The sequence below is a fragment of the Anguilla rostrata genome, chromosome 12 (assembly GCF_018555375.3).
Source record: "Anguilla rostrata isolate EN2019 chromosome 12, ASM1855537v3, whole genome shotgun sequence".
NCBI classification, from domain to species: Eukaryota; Metazoa; Chordata; class Actinopteri; order Anguilliformes; family Anguillidae; genus Anguilla; species Anguilla rostrata.
In genome coordinates this window covers 10,236,200-10,251,990 of record NC_057944.1, presented here as the reverse complement: position 1 = coordinate 10,251,990, position 15,791 = coordinate 10,236,200, and the positions used below count along the sequence as shown (strand labels likewise).

The 15,791-nt window shown below is 51.9% G+C and overlaps 1 protein-coding gene across 2 annotated transcripts in view; it reads right to left on the bottom strand.

Moving 5' to 3' along the window:
- Window positions 1–54: 54 nt before the first annotated feature.
- Window positions 55–15,791, bottom strand: part of brwd1 (bromodomain and WD repeat domain containing 1) — a 34,844-nt gene continuing 19,107 nt past the window's right edge. For both annotated transcript variants that reach the window (XM_064302751.1, XM_064302752.1), the window contains exons 22-43: window positions 15,304–15,371; window positions 14,178–14,391; window positions 13,683–13,799; window positions 13,441–13,548; window positions 12,421–12,545; window positions 11,273–11,355; window positions 10,678–10,789; window positions 10,186–10,247; window positions 9,500–9,655; window positions 8,860–8,980; window positions 8,627–8,752; window positions 8,032–8,101; window positions 7,819–7,872; window positions 6,911–7,033; window positions 6,150–6,302; window positions 5,478–5,638; window positions 4,842–5,053; window positions 4,419–4,577; window positions 3,892–4,086; window positions 3,146–3,493; window positions 2,691–2,846; window positions 55–2,527 (exon numbers count right to left, since the gene is read on the bottom strand). In XM_064302751.1, the coding sequence (XP_064158821.1) occupies window positions 1,299–2,527; window positions 2,691–2,846; window positions 3,146–3,493; window positions 3,892–4,086; window positions 4,419–4,577; window positions 4,842–5,053; window positions 5,478–5,638; window positions 6,150–6,302; window positions 6,911–7,033; window positions 7,819–7,872; window positions 8,032–8,101; window positions 8,627–8,752; window positions 8,860–8,980; window positions 9,500–9,655; window positions 10,186–10,247; window positions 10,678–10,789; window positions 11,273–11,355; window positions 12,421–12,545; window positions 13,441–13,548; window positions 13,683–13,799; window positions 14,178–14,391; window positions 15,304–15,371 (4,152 nt within the window). In that variant the 3' untranslated portion in view covers window positions 55–1,298. The remainder of the gene's footprint in view (window positions 2,528–2,690; window positions 2,847–3,145; window positions 3,494–3,891; window positions 4,087–4,418; window positions 4,578–4,841; window positions 5,054–5,477; window positions 5,639–6,149; window positions 6,303–6,910; window positions 7,034–7,818; window positions 7,873–8,031; window positions 8,102–8,626; window positions 8,753–8,859; window positions 8,981–9,499; window positions 9,656–10,185; window positions 10,248–10,677; window positions 10,790–11,272; window positions 11,356–12,420; window positions 12,546–13,440; window positions 13,549–13,682; window positions 13,800–14,177; window positions 14,392–15,303; window positions 15,372–15,791) is intronic.

The window sequence follows — 15,791 nt, the reverse complement described above, 5'->3', positions numbered from 1 at the left end:
ATACTTTAGCAGTTTTAAGATTTTTTAAAAGTTCAAAAGCCAAACACAAACAAGTTTAGTTTGAAAATGCATTTTATTTACCAGAAACAAGTCAGCCACCACTTCTCAATCCACAACCAAAACGCTCCGAGATCTGTCCCAGTGAAGAGCATATGAAAAAGTCATAATGCATTTATAGATGCCCCCCCCATAATGAATAAAACAAAGTAGGTTAACTGTGTGACTGGCTTAAAAAAGCAGTTTGCCTTAAAGTAAATTCAGAAAGGGAATTTAATACTGAAAATTACAACACTGCACAACAGTCGTCTTCCCAATATGAGAAAATAGCATTTTTGCAAGAAGTACATTTCTGGATTTCCTGTACTTGGCAAATGGGTACCAATTGATATCAAATATGGCAAGACAAATAATGAATTTGTTTTAATGAAAAAATAAAATTAATGCTCAACTCAGAAACTGAATTTAAATATGCAATATTTGCTACACGGTTTTCATACTTAACCTCAACAAAAACCACAAAAAGAGAAACATGTCCAAATTACATATTTACAGCCCCTTTCCTAAATCAAATACACAAAACACAAAGTATCTTTAAAAATGGCAACAAAAAAAAGAAAGAAAAAAAAGCAAAAGGAAAAGGAGGATTCGTATTTGTACATTTTGGCTCACATATTCACCACTCTCTCCATAACTGCAGTGTGTGTAACGCGCGTGGCTTATACAAAGGACTAATATGAGGGCAACACGGGCTTGTCAGTGTGCTTCAAACTGTGACTGCCATCCTGGAAATGTTTGCTCTTATTACTTTAATTCTCAATATTAAAAAAAAAATGCATGGTAGAGACTACAGTAAACGTAATTGACCCCTGAGTTTCTAATTCAAAAACTAGTGTATGAAATACCTCAATACAGTGTGCATTTTAGTGCAAGCCAGCAACATATGCTTGATTAAACAGAGGTATATTGAAGATAGCACCCAAGCTGGCAATGCGTCCCACACTTGATATTTTATAGCTGGCCAAACCACAGAAGCATAACGTGAGCATTCTAAACCTTGTAAAACCAGCGATTAAACTCATTACTTCATACATTTTTTTGAAATTTTTCATTAATGGTTTTCATAGAAAATATAAATATCCCTGAATGAAACCGATTCACAGCATTTTTTCCTCTCACTTTTTCTCTTTAAAGGAATTCAGAGCGACTCTACCCTTTAGTGACGAATCAAGTGTCTCCCAGGTTTTCCAGTTTTAGTGTCTCTGCAGCTCGTGCGGGCGCGGCTGCCGCAAGCCCCTCCTTCATTCGCTGTCGTGGTACGTCACCGTCCGCCTGCCGCGGTTCCGGGTCCTGACGCGCTGGCCGTCGCTGTCCGACTCCTTCCTCCTCCTCCTCCTCTCTCTGAGGACGAAGGGGCTTCTCGACGTCGCCGAGTCGTCTCTCCTCTTTGGACTGCTCCTCGGACTTCTCCTCAGGGACCGCGACCTGGGGTACCAAGATGGCGACGGCGACGAGGAGGGCTCCTCGCGGCTGTTGGAGTCCAAGCCGCTGGTGCTGCTTTCCCGGAGTTTCCGTTTCCCGCGGTGCAGCCGCTTGGCGGGCGCAGGCTCCTTCTCCTCCTCCTCCTCCTCCTCCTCCTCATCCTCGGTGGAGCGGGTCTGCCCACTGCGCGACGGGGAGGAAGGGTCCTCGACGCATCCTTCCTCCGGCTCAGACTCCGCTTGGCTTTCCGACAGGCGCCGCTTGCTGGTCCGTTTCCTTCCCGTGTGCCGCGCCCGGCCTGCGTCTTCGTCCTCGGACTCCGACTCGGTCCAGTCGCGTTTCCTCTTGGAAGCGCTGATTTTCGGCCGCCCGCCGCCAGCTTTCCCTCGGCCGCCACGCTCGAGGTCGCTTCCCTCTTCCCTCTTCCCCTTCCCGTTCCTCGTCCCTGTTTCCTGCCCGGACTGGAAGTCTTCCTCGGAATCTGTGATGACTTTCCTCTTGGGCACGGCTCGCACGCACGGCCTCCTGCTGGAAAAGGACTTCCCCTCGCTCTCCGACTGTTCGCTCTTGCCCGTCGACCATTCGTCGGAAGAGACCAGCTTCCTTTTCTTGGAGCCTTTGGCAGTTCTGTTGGGCTTGTGGTCTTCGTCGTCCTCGCTGCTGGACGAGGACTCCTCCTCTTCGGTCTTCCTCCCGTTCTGCTGCTGACGTTTTCGAGTGCCACGATCATGGTCTTCCTCTTCCGAGCTCCTCGTTTCCTCCTTCAAGAGAGGAGAGCGCTTGTTTCCCCTGGTTCTGGGAAGGCTCTCCTCCTCTTCCTCACTGACACGCACCCTCGTCAGCTCGGCAACAGCTCCCAGCGTGGTCCTCCTGGTTTGGGTTGATGCGCGGCGGCCGATGGCCCCTCCCTCTTCTTCATCCTCATCTTCGCCGTCAGTGTTCTGCGAGAGGCTCGCTTCCCCTTCCGAGTCGTCCGCTCTCACCTTCTTTCTCCTCTTCCTGTCCTTGTGGTGTTCTTGGCTGTGCCCGTTCACCAGAGACCTTCCCTCTGCAACAGGAAGAGTCCAAACACGTGGTCAGGAAACCATCACAGACACCGAGAAAGCAAATTCTCCAAGAATGGAGACACAGTCAACTGTGTATTCTGACACTTTCATATCGACTCAGTATCATATGTCAATGATCAGGTGACCAGTTAAAACCGTCATCACCTTGTCTCTCCTCCGTGGCTGCTCGTCTGGTCACTCTTCCACCAGTCCTCCCAGCAGCCTCGCTGTTCTGACTGCGGTGGGAAGAGGCACGCGGCGTCCGCCCACTGTCCTCGCTTTCCTCCGACCACGAGGACGACCCCTTGCTTTTCTTAGAAGCTTAAGGGAATAAAAACACACCAATTAAAGATCAGAACTGTTCTTTTCTTTCCCATCTACCGACTCAAGTAAAAGTCCTTGAAGCATTTTATTACCAATTTTGTTTACAGTCGTCCTTTTCGAGACTAGTTAAATAATTTGTAAATTAACTCTACAGGGAAACGCTAATTCAACAGTCGACTCTTGTTCCAAATGCATGGTACACCTAATCCCAATTCATTCAGTGTGGACAATGTCCTTGTAGGACACTTCCTGTGACAGTAACTGGCATGCACTCGTAAGAAGGCTGCAGTGCTGACCTTTCTGTGCACTCTGACCAGACTCCGCCTCCTCTGACTCCGAGCTGCTCTGGATAACCGCGGCGGCACGCCTTCCAGCCCGCGTCACCTGCCGGCCTCCGGCATTCCTGTCGCCTTCCTCCTCCGAAGGAGTCCCCTCCTCCTCTTCCTCAGTATTCTCCATCATCTTCATCTTGCCTACGGCGGCCACGGCTGTCCTCCTGGCCAGGGGCCTGCGACCTACGCTCTCCTCCTCCTCCTCCTCATCATCTTGACCGGACTCCTGTGACAGCTCCTCCTCTGAGTTGCTGCCACGCCTCCTCTGCCGGCGGGATGCTTCGGCGTGGCCGTTTACCTGAGCCCGGGTGCCTGTGTGGGACAGCTCTCTTGACAACAGGCCACACCCTTAACGACAGGCAACACCCTTAATGACGGGCCACACCCTTAACGACAGGCCACATTCTTAACAGGCCACACCCTTAACAATGGGCCACACCATTACTGATAGGCCACACCCTTAATAACGGGTCACACCGACGGGCCACACCCTTAACGACAGACCACACCCTCAACGACAGGCCACACCCATGTCAGACACCATCATCTCAAGTTGCAGCTGATAGATTAACCCCATTAAGACAGCCATAAGACTCTTGTTCATAGTCCTAAGACTCTTTCTGACAGACGCACTGCGTTCCAGTGGCCATCCTGGGAGCGTTTACCCGACCAGTCGTTACTCGATTTGTGGGTACCTGCTCCGGCCGTACCTGGTCTACCCCTGCTGGCTGCCGCGCTGGTCCTGGTCAGCCTGGTGCTCCTGAGCAGGAAGGGGCTTCTCAGCGTCCCCAGGGGGCCTCGTCTCTTGGGGCTCCTCCTCGCGCAGCGCTGCGAGGACGAGGTGGAGGGCTTCCCGCTGTCCTCGCTGTCCTCGTTCTCGCTGCTGGACAGCTCGCTCTCCGAGGCTGAAACACAGCAGAGGAGGATGGGGCCGGATACCCGTGCTGAGAGACAGAGGGAGCTCACGCTCAAAAGACAAGATCATCAGTCAGCACGCTTCAGTCCTTCAATCGCCGTAAAGAGAACTACACCTGTCCATCGGTGGTGCCTAACGATCGCTGAGAAGACAGCTACTGCAGCCCTAGTCCCGTGATATAGGGTCACACACACATGAGTGAGATGACTTGCCACGTCAATCGAAAAGAAAAAGAAAAATAAGAACAGGCAGATTTAAACCGGAGGCGCTGAAAAGCAAACAGAAGGGTACAGACGAGAAGAACAGACACGCCACACTCACCCTCTCTCTTCTTCTTGCGCTCTTTCGCTCTCCTGTTCCTGGTGACCCTGCGGGTTCCTCTCCCCTCCCTGCCGCCGTGGCGACGCGAGGAGGGTGTCGAGCGCTTGCTCGCGCCCTTCTCCGATTCGCTCGAGGCGAAGGCGCTTTCACTCTCCGAGTCTGCCACAGAACACACAAACCGCATTAAATTAACCACTTCTGATACACTGTCACTGTACAAAAAACAGTACATAACAGTATAAAAATACTGTGATATGAATTTTAGGCCTCATCACACCAATCCCCCCTAAACCCCTTTTTTTGGGTGATGCGTGGACAGTCCACACTGCCACGGACTGTACAGCTCCTCACACATTGAAACCCATCAGTATGAGCCACCCCAACACGGCTGAATTTGAGGAGGCCACGGGGCCACAGTCTCACCAGGCGTGGACTCCACGTTGCTCCCTGAGGTCTCAGATGCAGCTTTGGCAGGGCTCTGATAGGAGGCGGAGTCAGAGGAGGAGGAGGGGCTGCTCTGGCCCCTCCTCTTCCTGGAACTCTCCTTGGCAGACACTTTGGCTGAGGTAGATTTCGTGCAAGTCTTAGACGACGTTTCCGTTTTTTCCTGAGTTTTCCCGCCGGCCCTCTTCTGGCTAAAAGGTACAAAGAGAGGAACAGGAAGGAAGTGCATCTTTAGGCAGCTGGTCATCCCCATCACAGCAATTCACTATCTCATAACAATCTGTAAAATTCCCGTAAATTTCAAAGACGATTCTCCACGATGTCACTTAAATTCCTGAACTGAATGAAGAGAAACAGAACAGATCCCAACTCTGGTTGCCATGGCAATAAGAGACAAAGGTCCCTTGGGCTGACAGGTGGCCCAAAATGGCTGCCACGGTTCTCCTCTCTCAAGTCTGTCTGTTTCATGCCTCAAGTGACATCTTTCTCTCAGTCATCTCTGTGCTGCTCTCCTGGCCACTCCGGAACCTTCCGTGGCCGACGAGACGGTGCCACGGGCACTGTCGTACGGGCAGTCACCCCGGGGGGGAACCCGGTTAAGAGGCGGGCGCGTGCCTGTGCGTGGCCGGGGTGGACTCCGGGGGCTGCAGCCTCTTCCTGCACCTCTGGCTGCGGCGCAGCCTCTCGCCGGTCTTCACCGCCGTCCTGTAGTCCGACGTGATGGTCCGGATGCGCTCCTCGAAGAGCGCCGACAGGCGCAGGGTCATGCTGTAGATCTGCGGGGAACAGAGAGGACGGGACGGGACAGGACAGGACGTAAGGAAACAGGAGGACGCTTTCTTTTAACACGCTTTGCACCAGCTTGGCGCAGACTTAATCACATGCCGATTTCTAAGGTTTCCACGTTTCCCCATGATAAGCCTCTTGTTATTCTGACATAGCTCAGGAGGTAAGACCGATTGTCTGGCAGTCGGAGGGTTGCTGGTTCAAACCCCGCCCTGGGCATGTCGAAGTGTCCTTGAGCAAGACACCTAACCCCTAACTGCTCTGGCGAATGAGAGGCATCAATTGTAAAGCGCTTTGGATAAAAGCGCTATATAAATGCAGTCCATTTACCATTTACTCCCTTGGTTCTGGGCTCATCTTATGATGTGTCGTATGATGTGAATTTCGCCCTAAGGGCCTTGGAATCAGTGCTGATGAAGAGATTTCAGGAAACAAATATTATCTGATAAGAGAGAAGGTAAAAAAAAAAAAATTTAACAGCAAAAGGAGAGAGTGCGTTACCTTTGACCTCTTGTTGGGCGTGTACGCTTTGGCGTTGACGAAGATCAGCCGGGCGTCCTTGCACATCTCCGAGGGGTTGTCGTACTGGTCCTGCTCCAGGGCCTTCCTGACCGTTTCGAAATCCATCGGCGTGTCGATGATGTTCAGGTAGTCCTGAAACCCAAACGGAAGCGTTTCCATCCGCGTCTTCTCGTTAAGGGGACGCGAGCGTAGCGGGGTTCATGAAGGGCTGAGAAACGGCTCGTGGTATACCCGCGCATAGCAAGCAGTGTAGTATAATGGCTAAGGAGTTGGTCTTGTAACCTAAAGGTCGCAGGTTCGAAGCATGTAGCACAGGTAAGGATTGGCTTGTAACCAAAGGTCGCAGGTTCGATTCCCGAGTAGGACACCGCCGTTGTACCCTTGAGCAAGGTACTTAACCTGCATTGCTTCAGTATACATCCAGCTGTATAACTGGATACAATGTAAGTCGCTAAATGCCTGTAATGTAATGTAACGCATCGGTGCTGAGCTGGGGGGGGAACTCACCCCGTTTACTGCCCCTTACATTACAGGCAGTTAGCACACACTCTTACACAACTTCTCACATAGTTTTTACATTGCATCCATTTATACAACTGGATGTATCCAGAAGCAACGCAGGTTAAGTACCTTGCTCAAGGGTACAAACGGCAGTATCCTTACCCAGGATTTGAACCCATGACCTTTCGGGTTACAAGCCCAGTTCGTTGCCCTCGGGCCCGGCGGTGCGGGTCTCTTACCGGGTAGTGGTTGGGGTCGACGGGCTGGCGGAAGGGCTCCGAGTCCTCGCACTCGAAGATGTAGTCCAGCAGCCGCTTGCAGTCGTCCTTCCAGGCGTCGCGGTCCCGCACCACCTCCATGGCCTGCGGGGTTCGGAATGTCAGCCTCACCCACAGACGCGCCCGACAACCCGGATTAAGACCGTTACACCCCCCCCCCCCAATACACTGGGCATCACACCCAACATGTAGTTTTACACAATGCACATCCACCATCCTGGATTAAGACCGTTACACCCCTCAAATACTCTGTACATCCCACCCAACATGTAGTTTTACACAATGCACATCCACCATCCTGGATTAAGACTGTTACACCCCCCAAATATTCTGTACATCCCACCCAACATGTAGTTTTACACAATGCACATCCACCATCCTGGATTAAGACTGTTACACCCCCCAAATATTCTGTACATCCCACCCAACATGTAGTTTTACACAATGCGCATACCCCATCCTGGATTAAGACCGTTACACCCCCCAAATATTCGGTACATCCCACCCAACATGTAGTTTTACACAATGCGCATCCACCATCCTGGATTAAGACCGTTACACCCCCCAAATATTCTGTACATCCCACCCAACATGTAGTTTTACACAATGTGCATCCACCATCCTGGATTAAGACCGTTACACCCCCCAAATATTCTGTACATCCCACCCAACATGTAGTTTTACACAATGTGCATCCACCATCCTGGATTAAGACTGTTACACAATTGTTTGACATTTTACAATTAAGCTCTCTGATATGCATTTGGGTAAACGTGATAAAGACACAGATGTGGTCCAGATGGATTCAGTGAATCAGTTCAAATCTCGCTCAGTAGAGGGCACTACTGAGCGAGGGGATTCGGGCGTACCTGTCGCAGCCTGTGTCCGAAGGAGGTGCTGGGCACGTCCGGGTCTTCCAGTTCCTGAGAGAGAGAGAGAGGAGAGAGAGAGAGAGAGAGAGAGAGAGAGAGAGAGAGAGAGAGAGAGGGGCGCATGGTTAGGCAGTCTCTGTGAAAGCACACCCGCTCGCACAGACGTCTGTGAGGGTACGGCGCGCACGGGGAGCGCAGGGCTTTCCGTACCTCTTCCTCGGAGGAGTCCATGTCCTCCACGGAGTGGTATATCTCCATGATATCCGTGCAGTCTGGGTCACTGGCGCGAAAAAAAGCCACAGAACAACCAGGTCTAAGTGGTTTACGAACACGCTCTGCAATCCAGGGGGGCTTCTATAGGCCTCTGCAACGGCTTAGCGATGATTTATCAATGAATGTTACGTCAATGAAATTATTTGTATCACAGAATGTTCAAAGTGAGTAATTTCAAGTGTTTTGTCATATAGTTAAACTGACATGACAACGTATTGCCATGTTAAAAACATGTTTTTTGCTTGGAATAGGGGGTGGGGGGGGGAGAACAGAATGCGTTAACTATGCCCTCAAACTGAAGAACAGACCCATTTTCAAGGCATCAATCCTTCCACTAAGACAAACGCTTCTTCCATGCAGTGATACTGACTAAAGCGAATACGAGCATCAGTCTACAGCACCCAGAAGTGGGCTGTACACTGATGCTCATGAGCAATACAAGCGGAAGCGATTCCATTTCCGACAGACTGACTTTAGAAATGAGGGGGGGGCTAAAAAGCGGCCCGGGGACGGGGGCGGGGTCAGGTCTCACTTGATGAACCGGAGGAGGGCTTCGGAGATGATCTTGGCCGAGTGCGCGATCTTGCTCCTGGGCTCGTTGAAGGTCCTGGCGTTGTGGACGATGTACCTCACGTCCCAGACCAAAGCCGAAATCCGCCTGCCGAGGCACAGGTTCAGCAAGTCAGCTGACGGTGGGCCGCTGCCACGGCAACGCACCCCATTCCCGCCCCCACGCTGCTCGGCCTGGCTCGGTTTCGCACCCACCTGTAGAAGTGGTGCAGCAGCCTCAGCCGGATGGTTCCCAGGTCCGTGGGGTACGCCACCACGGTGCAGTACGTGGGGTACTGCACGATGTCCACCGGGCCGGCGAAGGGAGCAGCAATGTCTGTCAACACAGAAAGATGGCGCTAGAGTCCACCGTGCTGCTCTCTCTGTACCACAGATGCTACAGACTCGCAAAACACTACTGAACTACTGCGTTCCTTCAGTCCTCTCCCATTCTGAAATACAGGAGAGTTTCCCATTCATTGTTAAGGTCATATTTCGTTTATTTATAATAACCAAATTGGAACACTTCAGCTTCAACTACAAGGACAGAGGTTTTGCTGGTAAGAATGCGGAGTGGAACGTTCTCTAGTGGGTTCATGGAACCTGTGCGCATTCTACAGGTGGAGAGGGTAGCCATCAATCAACAGTGATGTCACAAAGGGAGTGTGATGTCATCAGCTCCTCCCACAGCTATAGGAGGCCAGCCCTTGAGCAAGTCCTGAATGCGAGCTGCTTCGCACGAGCTGCCGTTTCAACATGAAATCATTATTATTTTTCAAACCCTGACATCAAATCTCCCACGGAGGGCTGTTAGCTGTGCATGGTGACGGGACGTGTCCACGGCGACGGGACTTGCCTACGGTGATGAGCTGGTCGATCCCGGCGATGATGCGCTCGCACTCCTGGTCCCGGCTCCGGGCGCCCCACTCGCCCTCCCGCGGTTTGTACAGGACGTCGCTCATCTCCTCGGCCGTCACCGGGACTCCGCCCCCCACCGACTCGGGCTGCTGGGCTGCGGGACCGATGGCGATGGGAAGAGGGGGGGGGGTCAGACTCACTGAACCCCAAAGGAGCCACTCCAGAGCCCCAACCTGAACACCCGTCTGTCATTTACTGCCTCTGACTGAACCTCAGACAACCCATCAACTGATTTATTTTCCTTAAAAAATAAGCAAAAATCAATAGAAGCCAAGCTCTCAGACAGTAAGGGGATCCAGACCTAAAGCACAATCACACTGTGGATGCATTGCGGGTATGTAGTGGGATGTAGCGGGACACAGCAGGGACATAGAGGGATGGAGCAGGATGTAGCGGGTGAGTAGTAGGGATGTAGTGGGGGTATTGTGGGGACATAGCGAGAGTATTGTGGCACGTTGTGGGGACACTGCAGGAGTGTAGCTGAGGCGCTGACGTTGCAGGGCATTGCGGGGACGTTGCAGGGTGTAGCGGAGACATTGCGAGACGTTGCGGGAGTGTAGCATAGCAGGGACCTGGCGTGGGCATTGCAGGGGCATTGCGGGGACATTGTGGGGGCGTCCATACCGTCCTCAGGAATGCACTCCACATCCCAGGGGCTCAGCTTCTCCGTTTCTCCGTTGTCCCACCTGCCATCAGCACAAAACAGGGACATGCACACTGGCACTAATTTCATACACACTCAAACTCACTTCATACACACTCAAACTCACTTCCTACACACTAAAACAAATTTCATACACTCCCACACATGTGCAAACATACACACTAACAGTCGCTTCACTTGTTCACACGCACGCACACTCACACGCGCACATAGACAAATGTACATGTGCACACACATGCGCACGCACACGCGCACATAGACAAATGTACATGTGCACGCACACGCACGCACACACATGCGCGTACGCATGCACGCACACACACATGCGCAAGCACACACACACACGCACACGCACAAGCCCGCTCACACACACACACACACATGCACTCGCGCACACATGCACGCACACACACACACGCAGCACACACACACACACACACACACACACACACCTGACTTTGAAGCACTGGAAGTGGCTGTCGGGGTACTCGGACTGATATGGCTCCTGATGCACTATGGTCCCAAACCACCAGGCATCATCAATCACAGACCGGAACCTGTCATCTATAAATCAGCACAGAGACACTTTAAGTGCGTTTAACGGGCCATGCAGCCATTTTCAGTGTGGGCAGCATGCGGCCATCTTACTTTTGGGCATTCGACTACTGCGTGGACATCTTGCAGAGGCAGTACACAATGCACGGCCATCTTAACTGTGGGAGACCGACTACTGTGTGGCCATTCTGAGCATGGGCAATGGAATAGGCAGCCATCTTACATACAAGGAGAACATGAGATTCAACATGTTGCATTATTACTAAATAAAACAACAAATGTGAAACCCAGGAGCACATTTTCCCGCTCTCTCCCTACACGTCCCTGTGGACACCATCAGTCCAGGCTGCGTATTCATAAAGCAGCTCAGGGTAGCAGAGCTGACTCTGGGTCAGTTTAGTCTTTTCGCTCATGCTGGAAGAGCTCAGAACGTGGAGTGGGAAATCTGACCCTGGATCAGTTCTCCCGCTCATACTCTTTACGAACGCTTACCTGGGCGCCAGACGCGCTGTCTCGCCTCATCGTAACTCTGCTTCAGCACCAGGAAGTCGATGACGTCCGGCATGTCATGATATCTGAGGATTGAGAAAAGTAAATTTTACATTTTGACGTCAACAACTGCAATTGCTGTTTGATATGCAAACCTTAATATGCAATCTATTTTTATAATGCGCTACATTGCTGAACTTTGTCAAGCCCAATTTGAAAAGCCCAATCGTATGTATATTCAGCATCAATTACCACAACCTCCGACATTGTTTCAGGAGGCCAGACAAGCGCGTGCTGTTCTGCAGACTACGGGATGTTATCACACCAAGGTCGACAAGACACTTCAGACCTGATTTACCGAGACCTTTAACGCATGCAAAACGTTTTAGCACACGCAAAACCAACAACATGATCAATGATTGGTCATGGTATTTGTTTTGCACCAATCACTAGCTATGTTACTGGTTTTTGTGTGTGCTAAAAGTTTTGAATATGCTAAAAGTCTCAGCAAAATCAGGCCCTTTGTGTGCAGCTCTAAGGGGAGACTTGCAGGTGCCTGATGGACCAGCAGGGGTCCCCAGCGCTCCCCGAGATGCTGCCATCCTGCTGGAGCCCACACTGTGCCACCCCGCAGCGCTGTGGGCCCCTCGGAACTGGCACCGGACCACCGAGCCCTTCCATGAACTAAAACAGGGCTTTATAACGGGCTGAACTCCCCCCGCCACCCCCCCGCCTGGACTTTACCCAGAAGACTGCTGCTAACAGACCAGAGGTGAACATACTATTCACACTTCAACACATCTGTTCACAAACCCACGCCTCCAGTGACACTGAGAAGAGCACGTGTTTGTTTTGGGGCACTGGGGGGTGCGAGGGGTTAGGGTAACTGGGGGAGTTTTACTCTCTTAGCTTCATTTTAACCTTTACTTAACCGGGAAAAACCCCACTGAGATTGCAAGGGGCACCTGATGTAAAACACGAAGTTACACAGTAAGACAGTAGACAAATTATTTTTGGGGCATTGGGGGGTGGTTTTGGGGCACTGAGGGGTGGTTTTGGGGAATTGGAAGGTAGTTTTGCGGAACTGGGGTGGTTTTGGGGCATTGTGGGGTGGTTTTGGGGACACTGGGGGGGGTTTTGGAGGTACGTACTTGATGGAGAAGGACTTGTCGCTGAGCTTGCCCGTGCCGGGGTCGATGAGAGACAGCTTCAGGCAGCACAGGGTGGGGGGGCACACCTCGTACTTGATCCCCGTTATTTTCACAAACTCTTGGTCCTGTTGAAGAAGGTGGGGTCCACGTCAGACACGTCTGAACAGCCCCCCAGCGTCAATGCGAGCTGCTCCCCCCCCCACTCATTAAACACTTCTCAACTGTTTTTACAACATGATTTGGAAGACACAGAACATACTGTGCCCGGACGCTAAAGTAGCGCGCGGCAGGTGGAACGTAGGCTAGCGTACGCTACGTGCTCTAACAGCGTAGGCTAGCGTACGCTACCTGCTCTAACAGTGTAGGCTAGCGTGCAGCTAAGTGTTCTAACGGTGTAGGCTAGCATGCAGCTAAGTGCTCTAGCGGCGTAGGCTAGCATGCAGCTATGTGCTCTAGCGGCGTAGGCTAGCGTGCGGCTACGTGCTCTAACGGCGTAGGCTAGCGTGCGGCTACGTGCTCTAACGGCGTAGACTAGCGTGCAGCTACGTGCTCTAACGGCGTAGGCTAGCGTACACTACGTGCTTTAACAGCGTAGGCCAGCATGCAGCTACATGCTCTAACAGCATAGGCTAGCATGCAGCTAAGTGCTCTAGCGGCGTAGGCTAGCATGCAGCTATGTGCTCTAGCGGCGTAGGCTAGCGTGCAGCTACGTGCTCTAACGGCGTAGGCTAGCATGCAGCTATGTGCTCTAATGGCGTAGGCTAGCGTGCAGCTACGAGCTCTAACGGCATAGGCTAGCGTGCAGCTAGCGTACTCCACGTGCTCTAACACCGTAGCCTAGCGTGCAGCTAAGTGCTCTAACGGCGTAGGCTAGCGTGCAGCTAAGTGCTCTAACGGCGTAGGCTAACTGGCTCTGGGTACCAGGGGGGCTGTGCCTTGCCACAATGGGCTTGTAGGCAGCTCTGGGTAAGGGAAAGGAAGACTAGAAGAATGAACAAGTTAAAAAACGAATGTTCTGACCCTCAGCTCCATTCTCCTCCAGGGCTGTTTCTCCAGGTTAATGGGGTACAGCTCGCACCTGGCCACCGCCTCCACGTACGCCTCGTGACCCTGCCGGAAGTATATGACCTGGACAGAGCGGGGAGGAGGGAGGGAGCAGGACAGGCAGAACAGACACAGTAAGGAATGACGAGCCACTGTCGATGAATGTTTAGAAGTGAAGAACAGTCAGATCCGTTTGTTAAATGTGGGGGGGGGATTACCTCGTCACCCATCTGGGGGACGAAGGGAGACTTGCGGGGAAAGACGTCGGTGATCCAGGGGGAGGGGCGGAACTCGTTGGACACCTCTCTGTTGATGGACGGTCTGACACTCCGTCGCTGCGTATGAGAACAGAACAGCGTTTAAACCGGAGCGGAACACAGAGATTGAGATTTTCACACGTAACTGCGTCAGATACAAATACAGACAGTGCAGTCTCGCCACAGGTCCTAGTACTTTAGGGTCAGAACGGTGGCATTTTCTGCCATTTCTGTAGCTTCGGGATATAAATCACGACCCCCCTTGGTTTTAAATCCAAACACACTCAGACGAATTCCGGTGAAGTCTGGGTGGGCCGACTGCGGCGGTGATTTTTAAAAAGGCAGAATAAATGGAGCCCTGTGTGACGTTGCTCTGTGAGCAGCTACCTAGCCTTGCAGTCCCTCAGCTCGTTCTCTCTATGAGGCCAAGCAGCCACCGGAGGCCCTTCTCCTCACCCTGGGCGTCCTGCTCTTAGGCTTCTTCTGCTTGCGAGGTTGAGGAGTACGATGCTCTTCGTCCTGCTGCTGCTGCTCCTCCTCTTCCTCCTCCGCCTCCTCCACCGACACGCTGAGCTGGCGCCGGACGCGTCTCCGTGACGACAGGGGCATGGCCGGCCGGAGGTTGATCCCGACGTCCGCGGTCCAGTCGGAGTACTCGCTGGAGGAATGGCTAGCGGGGGAACACAGCGTCGTTAGCCCGCCCCGGCCAATCAGAAGCCGGACGCTCCGAACGCACAAACCAATTGGACGGCTACCTGAAATTGTTGCTCTTTGAAGAGGCGGTTTTTTTTTTTGGAATGTCCCCGCTCTAGAACAGCATTTTTCAAAAGTGGCGCGCCCTGAGTTCCCTCTAGGGGTTGCCTCGAAATTTAAGTTACGTTTAAAATGAAAGACGTGACAAGACTAATAAATCATTCAGAGAATGAAAAAAAACTGATTTCAATTCATAACAGAGCATTTGTAAGCTTTTACTGCACATATTAGAACTTGTCTGAACTCGGCCCTCCACGTGTGCAACCCAGGCCTGCACAGATCTCCTGTCAGGACACACATACAGTACGCTTGGTCAAATCTTTCAGAACTACCAATTTCTCTGTTTTAGCTAGACTAACAACGTGTTTTTTTTTTTGTAATTTTACCACAGAAAGTAAGATTAATGAAGAAAAATGATAAAATTTTAATTGATTGCCTTCCTGCTAGACTCGTTTTGATTGGACAATTCTACGATGTAGCTCACGGTACCTACGCCAAGCAGCTTGATACATTAATCGCGTAAAGCCCAAGCAAAACGAAGCGTAAGGGCAATGATCTCGTGAGGCTCGAACCCTGATCTCCACTGCGAGAGGCTGTCATCACAAACTCGACGTCCGGGAGGCCGCACGTCACCCACGGCGTGGTCGTTTACTCTGAGGGCTTAGACCTCCGTTTTAGAAGGAACCGGGCCTCCGGGTTCCGTGCGCGGAACGACGCTAAAGCCCTCGGGCTTGAGGGAACGCGTGCATGCGGGTCGGCCCGGAGAGAGAGAGTTCCGGAAGAGGAGAGGAGCAGAGGGGGAGGGTGAGGGGGAGGGGGAGGTCCGCACCTGGAGCTGTCGCTGCGCCACTCCTCGTCGTTGGACGACTCCATGTCGCTACATTCCATCTCGTTGTCCTGGAGGAGGAGGAGGAGGAGAGGAAGACGCTGCATCACGCCCATAACAGCCATTTATACGTTTGCTAAATGCACAGCACGTACACCGACAGCGCCTCCTGCTGCAGGGGCTGGGTACTGAACTCTATGGGCCTTAGACGGGTCAAAACTATACTAGTGACCTATTGGTGGCTGAATATACAGCAAGACAATACAAGATCAACCATGACAAAGGTGAAGAAAAAATAACACAGCACAACCAAAACAGTCTACAAACTAATCATTCTTAGACCGCAATGTATGAACTTTTTATGGAAAACAGACATTACATCGAATCACACAAATCTCTGTGTGTACAAAGGAAAAGACCGGAAACACGTTTACCTTGTTTGGTGTACCTCGTATGGTCTTGCCTGCGTTATATATATATTTTGTTTTTAC